The sequence below is a fragment of the Cyprinodon variegatus genome, unplaced genomic scaffold (assembly GCF_000732505.1).
Source record: "Cyprinodon variegatus isolate N-32 unplaced genomic scaffold, C_variegatus-1.0 Scaffold882, whole genome shotgun sequence".
Taxonomy (NCBI): domain Eukaryota; kingdom Metazoa; phylum Chordata; class Actinopteri; order Cyprinodontiformes; family Cyprinodontidae; genus Cyprinodon; species Cyprinodon variegatus.
The window spans coordinates 159,774-168,913 of NW_015151335.1; the positions used below are offsets into that span (position 1 = coordinate 159,774).

General features: G+C 36.8%; 1 protein-coding gene across 1 annotated transcript in view; it reads right to left on the minus strand.

Moving 5' to 3' along the window:
- The window catches only part of ilk (integrin linked kinase), an 18,813-nt gene that overhangs the window by 1,843 nt on the left and 7,830 nt on the right, over positions 1–9,140 (minus strand). Inside the window, exons 3-11 of the mRNA XM_015397710.1 lie at positions 6,114–6,279; positions 4,694–4,789; positions 4,526–4,622; positions 4,346–4,429; positions 4,050–4,135; positions 3,841–3,950; positions 3,510–3,637; positions 3,009–3,130; positions 1,063–1,162 (exon numbers count right to left, since the gene is read on the minus strand). Coding sequence (XP_015253196.1) covers positions 1,063–1,162; positions 3,009–3,130; positions 3,510–3,637; positions 3,841–3,950; positions 4,050–4,135; positions 4,346–4,429; positions 4,526–4,622; positions 4,694–4,789; positions 6,114–6,279 — 989 coding nt within the window. The remainder of the gene's footprint in view (positions 1–1,062; positions 1,163–3,008; positions 3,131–3,509; positions 3,638–3,840; positions 3,951–4,049; positions 4,136–4,345; positions 4,430–4,525; positions 4,623–4,693; positions 4,790–6,113; positions 6,280–9,140) is intronic.

Below are 9,140 nucleotides of genomic sequence, written 5' to 3' on the forward strand. Positions count from 1 at the left end.
ACAGTTTAGCTTTGTGGAATCTGAAGGATAAGACTTTATATGTATTGATCATGTGATTTGGAAGCTAATAAATATATTTCTATGCAATTTATTTACTAAACTACTCTCTCACATTACATATATATATGACTGAACTTTCAACTACATTCACTTTTTATACAAATAAAAATTTTTTAGTCAAAAGGTGTTTTACATTTCTTTAAATGTTTTAATTTATGGCTTAGTTATATACATGACTTCTAAGCAGGAATCTGCAGATTATTTCATTAAGGTTTCATGATGACAAAAAATATTCTTGGTATTAAGGGACCAAACCCAAAAAACAAATGTTAAAACTGTAAATATACAGTGATATGTTTATTTTACTGTTTTTATGTATTTTTTTTTACTGTTTTCAAGGCTGCAATTTAAAAAAATGAAGTTGTCTAGAGAGCTGTTCTTAACTAAATTTCTTTTTGTTTATACTTGTGTGTACAGCATGGCAAAATAAAAAGTCTTATGAATCATAAACTGTAATGGATATGAAGTTATAGCTTTTAGAATGCACATTTAAGTCATTTTAGGAATTTGCCATTTTAGGTGCAAATCTGATGAGCATGAATGTGGCATAAAGCAGACGTCCGACTGCTCAGCAGATCTGGTCTCTAGACACATTTTGAAAGCAAAGACTATTCAGCAAATATATGTTTATATGTTCCCTTACTCCACAATAGGAATATAAAATATTCTACATTGTTCCTCTATTACGGCTATCTTTTGTTGGTGACCGACTTTATAAAAATTGTTTGCAACCAATCAAAATTGTATTGTAAACTTGAAACCCTTTTTTCTGTTCTTATTATGGTTTCCTTACCTACTCTAACCATGTTGTCTCTTTTTCCAGTTTTCTCTAATGACTTTGTCTCTAAGTTGCTCAAATTTCACTATATCTGAAAAGTAAATCAGATCCGAAATACATTAGGGTTTGAGGGAGTGTGTCGTTTCCTGCATCCATCACTTCCCCTTTATCTTGTGTGGCTTTTGCTGTCAGTCTGGATTTGTCTTTGTATAATTGATGCCTACCCTCAGGGGCTACCCATGCAGGCGAGTACATCCTGCCAGGACACTGGAAAGAGAACTTGACATCCGCCATGCAGATCCTCGCTGTCAAGTCTTCATCTATCTGGAGGAGGAGAGAAAAAAATACTGAGATGTCACCCTTTTCCTTGTTGTGTTCCTGTGAACACTTAGGCACTATAATAAATCAGTCATTTTATGCAACACAGTATTGTAGATCTATGCAAAAAATAGCAAGAGAGGAGTACTCTTCCACACACACAAAACAAAGATCAACTTGCAAGAAAAAAAATTTGCGATATTCTCTGATGTTGTCATTAATTTGAATTTTTTTTTCTAATTTTCCCTAATGAAAAGCATCAATCTGAGTCATAAAAATGGAATATTCAAAGACATTTTGAAGTCAGAAATTTGCAAGGAAAAAAAACAACAACACTCCATTGTAGGTATGTTACACTTGTTCTGACACAAAGCAGTTTAAATCTTTTACAGTGGCTATAGTAGCTGTGTAAACCTGCCTGGTTTATCAGATATCTCTTAATGCCAAAGTGCTCTGTCCTTTACAGACTTCCTGCTGCCAGCTAACCCTGCTAGCTGTCTGATAACTGGGCAGTCCCGGATATCTCTAGCCAGAGAGAACTTGTGATTCCCAGCATATTATTTACAAACCCCAGCTAGTTTTCACTAATGATTGAACATTACTACTCCTGGAGGAACACCAGTAGTTGCATTGTCATCAGAGAAAAGTGTTTAAGATGAGAAAATATATACATCCTAATACACTTTCCATCCCTTCAGGGAAACTTAACCCCTTTCTGAGCATACCGACACTGGTTTGATGAGCAACAGATGAAAATCTGACATAAAGTCAGGGCGAAAGAGGCATTGGATGTCGGAGTTTGCCCTAAAATCGAAGGACTGACGTTTCAAGCCCCGACCCCGACTTTCAGTGTCGTTGTGTCTTTGGGCAAGACACTTCACCTGCATTGTCTACTGATGGCGGTCAGAGGGCCCGGGGGCGCCAGTGTACGGCAGCCCAGCTTCTGTCACTGAGCCCCAGGGCAGCTGTGGCTACAATGTAGCTTGCCACCATCAGTGTGTGAGTGTGTGCATGAATGAATGTAGTGTAAAGTGCTTTGGTCAAGTCTCCTGACTTGAATAAAGGCATTATATAAGTACATGCCATTTACCATTATCATAAACCAAACATCAACGATTATATACTATCTGATTAAATTATATCCGTTTACCTCAAAAATAACTAACAGATTTCTGACACGATGTCAGAGAACATCTTATGTTCAATATTGTTAATTTATGTCTTTAATTAATGGAAGGTATTTTGTTTTTGCACATTTATGATGTTCTGACATCAGAGATAGGGCTGGGTGATATGGTCTTAAAATCTTTATAATGTCATTGGCTGATATCATGTTGATAATGATAAATGTGTGATTAAAACAACAACAACAACCCATTAGCTCTTTGCAGTCTCTGTGATACCCGTATGGCTGTGATTGCTGACCACAACAATCAAAAATAGTTATCTTGAAGAATATAAACACTTCAATTTTGTTTCTTCAGGACAGCAGTCACATAAAAAGTATGGTTTATATCACTACACATCTTGTAGTAATTGCACTTAATTAAATTTTTCCAAAACACCAATAAGAAAAAAAAAAAATGAAGGAAATAGCAAAAATACAAATTTTGACAATTCACCCAGTTTATGGAGATTTTGAGTGATAATTGATTTTAATGTAATATTTAGATGAAAGTGCAAAGACAAAATCAAATACAAGACAATATCAAACTTTTTTCATTCTATTATATTTAATTTAAACATTTATGCTCCTTTGCAGCCATTTTTTTCCCCTTCTATTTACAATGACGCTAATACTCCAGTGTAGATTTATAAAACTGAACTTCTGATGAAGAAAAATGTTTCTTACCATGATACTTTTACTGTTGAGATAATGGCGAGGGATCATAGGTTCAAGTGTGTGTAGGAAGGCCATTCCAGATGCAATGTCCAGAGCAAACTTGACTGCCTGTGTCTGGTCTACCACAAAATCTGGCAGTTGGATGAATAACAAGAAATTAAAGCTTAAAGGCTCCACCGCTTTAACCAAGTACCAGGCAGTAAAATAGATCAAATTTATAATAATTAACATAACAGACATATAAAATAGCACGCAAACCTACAAATTACTTACAGTACCTTGCAAAAGTATTAATTCCCCTTAAATATTTTACAACTTTTTCAACTTGCTTAACAACAAAGGATTTTATCCCAGTGACTGCAAGGCAAAAGTGAAGTTCTTTTATTTTATAATGCATCTATGTAGCTCTGTCTATTCAATTCCATTAATATACACTTTAAGTAAAGTGTGTACAGCAAAAAATGCAAGCCACTGAAATGAAATGGCAAACTGATCAGTGAAAATACTCACTAGTGCCTTCATGGAGCACATTGTAGAGGGAACCATAAGGCATCCAGTGTGTAATGATGATGGGGTGAGGGGAGGGAGGACACTGACATGCTCCCAACATAGGTAGAACATTTGGGTGGGAAAAAATCCTGGGAGTGAAACAAATGAGGTAGAGACATCGGAGAAACAGACAGAGGCAAACAGACAAATATCTTTACATCAACATTACTTTCCAGTGATTCACTTTATGTATAAACAACCCACAGGTTTGGCTCCACAAGATGAAAACAGACAAGGGACCACAGAAACAAAAAAAAATAAAAGATGATGAAATATTTAACTTAATAAGAACCTGAGTTTGGGATATTCCTCGTTGAAGTCTCTGCTCTTCCTTGCGGTCCAGTCCCGAATTTTTAGCACCTTAACAGCGATTTCATTTCCCTGCCAACGTCCCTTCCACATCTAGACATGTGAAATAAACATAGAGAAATCCGGGTAAACAACATGGGGTTTAATTTCATCATCAGTGGAGATATAGGTAAATAAAGCTAAGTAGAATACCTCCCCAGACTGGTTTTCATTTCTTTTTTCAGTGAGAGAAAGCTGTTTGTAGTCGATCCCCGCTTGTTTGTTTAAAGTACCGTTGCCTACAAACACAAAGCAGAGAAATAAACTTTACAAAAAGACCAGATATTAATCGTCACTTTGTTAACAAAACCATGGAAAGAAAAAAAGCCACTGGGAACAGAGCTGGGAGGATAAAGAGTAACATACATCCCCTCATTCAAGGCTTCAGCTAAACCAGAGGGTGGAAACTGGTCAGCTAATAAATGGTTCACATGTTTTTTGGGACTCACGCGGTCGAGTTCGGGTGGTGCCTTTCCAGAATGTGTCCTTGAACGGTATTTTATTTAAGTTCTGCCCCAATTTTTCAGCCTTTTCTGTAGAAATTGGAAAAGTCAGATTAAAACCAGGAAATCCTCCTATATTGAAATCTTTTTAAGTAAAAAATGTGACAATCTAACAAGTTGGGTTACCTCTTAGGAGCTCCCGCAGATCCGGTTTGGCTTTATCCATAGGCGTTTCTCCATATTTGTTACAGATGCTCACCAAAGAGCCGTTAATCACAAGGTCCTGAACAAAACAAAACTATGGTGAAAAACAATTCAAAGGCATTTTTAATTACCACCAGGGGGAGCACCTACCTCAGCCACTTGGTTATGTCCCCAGAAGCAGGCATAATGCAGTGGAGTGTTCCCGTGTTCATTGGCTGCATTGGTGTCTGCTTTGCATTGGATCAGCTAAAAGAAGAAGAAACAAAGGATTATTTCCAAAGGCAGATTATCTAGATCATATCTTGGCCTTATACAAACCTGCAACTGTGTAATGCTAAGAAACACAGAAAGTATTTTCTTGCCTGGAGGCACATACCTAAAGTATTGAGATAGATTTAACATCAAACACTTGGGATACATAGCAGTCATTTTAAAAGGCAGACATCTCAGAGTATACCAAATTTAAAATGAACCACCAATGATGTTTATCAACCTTTACTTCCACTCTATGGTGCATAAACTTAAAACAGGAAGACTGATCCAAAATACTGTTTATTCTCTAAAGGCGATTCATGTTCTGTCAAACATAGTGCTGCATTTGGACATGGTGGCCATTCTTTTATCTGAGGGAGATTAACTTTCTCTTTAATAAACATGGTTATTAGTGTTTTTGGAATACTAGCCAGGCTAATTTCTAACACAGGATGCTAAAGCTGGTCTAAAAAAAAATGTGAATCCCATTTTGCAACAGCTTCCCTTTTTTTTTTTTACACAGTATTGTAAACATGAATACTTTTAATCACATAGAAAGGAAATAAGAAGATAACGCTTTAAGAGGTTTTCTTCCAGGTGAATCTGAACTTGCAGAGGCAGGATTGGCAAATCAAGGGCCTAAAATAACAGATACAGGCTTAAAGCAGCACAGCTAAGGCTGGGTTATAGCAGCTGGTTTTTACATGAGAATGCAGGAATGGCACCAAACATGGAAAAAACAACAAAATCCCTGAATAATAATTTTACCCCTGATATAAACAGGCTTAAGTAAAGTGTTGAAACGAATGTCAAATTTGGAGTTTATTAGACAAAAACATGATAAGAGTATAGAACACATCCATAGAAAGATGAGTATTTCATAATGCGGTTTAATCCCCCCCCCATGGAACCAGAAGAAGACCCTGTTTTTATACCAAAACGATTTCTTTGTGGCTTAAACGATGTTCTAGCCACAAAGAGTGTGGTAAAAGCCATGCCTTTTAACCACACGGCTGTGGTTTCTGCTGATGAGGTTTGCAGCACAAGAATAGACAGGAACCTATGAAATGATGTTCAGATTACATCATTCAAGTTTTCACAATACCCTGAGTGGAAGAAAGTAGACTTGTTCAGACAGTGCATCATCTCACTGCTGTGTTTAAGAAACTGTTTTTAGTCATGGCTTTAGTTCGAGCTTAGTGAAAAACATACGACTATTTTAATCTCTGCACAAAGAGAAAACAACCGTGTTAAGAAACGTCATAAAAACCAATATATAATCATAAAAGCTCCCTCTGTGTGTTTGCATGGGCCCCACCTTCCCCACAATGTCTCGATGTCCATGACTGGCAGCTAGGTGCAGAGGCGTGTCGTCTCCACGGTTCATGACGTTGATGCGGGCTCCTCTCATGATCAGCATGTCCACCACATTGGAGCGTCCTTCCCTACATGCCCAGTGGAGGGGACTGAAACCATGATCATCTCTGTAACGGCAGAGGAACAATTGGATTCAAGAGTTTTGATAAACAGTAGGGTCTGTTGAGTTAAAAAAGTATTGATTAAGGTGCAAATCAGAAAGGTCAGGGAGGTCACTACCCTAAGTTATGGGGTAGGGTTAAGAAAGTTTAGCCTTTAAAACAATATCCCAACCTCTTAAAATTTTACATGGCTTTTTTCAACCCAACACTGAAAAAGTTTACGGCATAACTTCAAATCTATAAACGTGACCAACGCCCTGAACTGATAATCTGGGCATTATGAAAGAGCCACAAAAATTCACAGCTCAAATCAATCTGTTAAAAAGTCAACTGTAAATTTTGGATTCCACAAATCTAAGTGGAGGACATAAGTAGCAATTTTACATTTTGCTTATAGGAAGTAAAATCTGGGAAAAACAAAAGATGAAAGATGTTCTGATGAAACATCTAGTCATTATTCTTGACTAATACAGAAAAGTATTAGTCAAGAATTAAGAAAAAACAAACATTGTGGTGCAAGCATTATGCTGTGGGGACACGTTTCTTGAGTAGCCAAAGGAAAACTGATTGGAAGAACATAATAAAAGGAAATGCTAGAAGAAAACCAGCTAAAGACAGCAAAAGATAGAGGGTTCACCCTGATATAGACAAATATTTTCATTTCTGGACGTGTAAAAATGGTGGAGACCTTTTCTATTGTTTGCAGTGAAAGGTGATTTGGCAAAGTTACATATAGCAACACACAACCAAAGATTTTTAGGTTTTCAGTGGAGAAATACATGAAACATAATCCTTTGACTTCATAATATATGCACTGTAATATATACTGAAATAAGTTAAATAGGTTGAAATACGTTACATAGAAAGCCTTTATTTCAGGCTTTCTATGTTCCAAAACAGTCTATTTACTGAAGGCTTTGTATTTCAAACAACTCCTATCGTCGAAAGAAAAAAGAAAATCTGTTACTTTGCAGCTTTTCTTCTTTTAAAGGATCTTGCTTTGAGAGAGAAAACAACAAGAACTCTAACACTCATCAATCCTCCTTGTCACGCAGACATTGGCTTCAACATATCAAGGACGGTGGCCTCAATGTCATGATAGACGCTGACAGAACGCCACCTCGCTGACAGAGAGATAAAGACAAAGAGATTAAGAACACGGTACATCTGGGTGACCGAGTGTCAATCAAGAAAAGCTCAAATGAAAAAAAAAAAAAAAAAAAACTTTACCGAAGTCCTTTTATGGTCTGATTAGACTTCCTACATCAGAGCTGCTGAAACAAACTGGAGCTTCTGTGTAGACTTGTAACTCCTCATTTCTCTTTTCTCCAGTCACATCCTCCTTTCTAATGAAGTGTCCTCCCTTTGTGAAATGATCCACTCCTACACCCTCTCCCTTGTTATATAAAGTTAAAGAACACAGAGCATAACTTTCCTTCACTAGCTTGAGACCACCAAAACAGCTCTGTGCTTAGAAATCTATGCACATATCCTAAAGTTAGAAAGGCAGAAAATCAAAGGATGTGAGAACTGAAGAGGGTATTATAAATTTGCAGCAATTTGAGCCTTTCACCTCCACCCTAAACATCAGTTCACCAACTTGATTCAAACATCCTGTAGAGCTCAACTCAAAATGGCCTCAAGAGACCCACAGAGACCCTCAGTCCCCAAACAGACAGCTATCTGTGCGACCTGCTGCAATCATACCAGATCTACTCAAAGGGCAATTTCCTCTCAGACCAAAAGGCCAAATCCAGAAGGCTAATTACCCTTTACTGATGAAAAATACTCCCCACAGGTCCCAGAATTTTATTAGCTTTCTGGGTCACAATCCATTCTTTTTGGGGTGGGGAGGTAAAGTAGTGAAGTTAATAGCTGTGTTTTCTGAAAGCACTTTCTACAAAACATTTCCGGCAATATGATGGTTATGATTTAAACTGAGAATGTTTTTACTGGTGAATAAATCAATAATTTAATGTCTAATTTTAATACTGACTAATAAAATGTTGTAATATGAAAATTTTTTAATGTATTTGGATCTATATTAGAGATCAGATGGACCACAGCACTGGTCACAGAATTCATTTGGCTTAAAAACATTACAAAGAGAATCAGGACAATATTTCTAGTTTCAAGACCAAAATATTCTCAGAAAGAAGTGGCGATAAATTCCAGGAAGACCACTCAATACTTCTGTTAAGACAACACTGTTTTTAAACTGCAGATGTCCAGCGAAGACCTTTCTCCCAGTTATTAGTAGAGGTGTGGGGGGAAAAAATAGTTTTGGCAATATATATTGTTAATTTTATCTGTCTAATATAATATCCATCTTTTTGTTTCTAGTATCAATTTTTAAAAAACAAAACATTTTTACCACAGTTGAGGCAGTCACAGTAGAAGACTTGGACGGACTCAAACCCCAAACAACATGGATACCAAAAATAACTAAATGAGCAGTATCTTCTGATAAACATATACAGCACTTGCTTTTTTATCTATATATTTAATTTTAATAGCTGGGAAATATATAGAAATATAGAGATATATTGCAACAGTGTGATAATATCATATTGTGACACATATAGTATTGCAAAACCCATGCCAATACTCGTCCTTAGTTATTAGCCCTTTAGTGCTATTTTTAAAAAACAATAAATTTACAGAAAATCCAGAGTGGTGCAAATTAAAGGTGGGGTATATGATCCTGGATAAACGGTTCCTGCCAGCTACATTTTTGAAAATACACACCTTCAGCCCACCCCACGAAACCACGCCTCCAAATTACATGAACGCGCCTGCTTACCTATCGAGTAGAAACAAGGCCACCTTAGCATCCGTCTGTAGTCCCCTGTCTTCTTTCAGTTGAC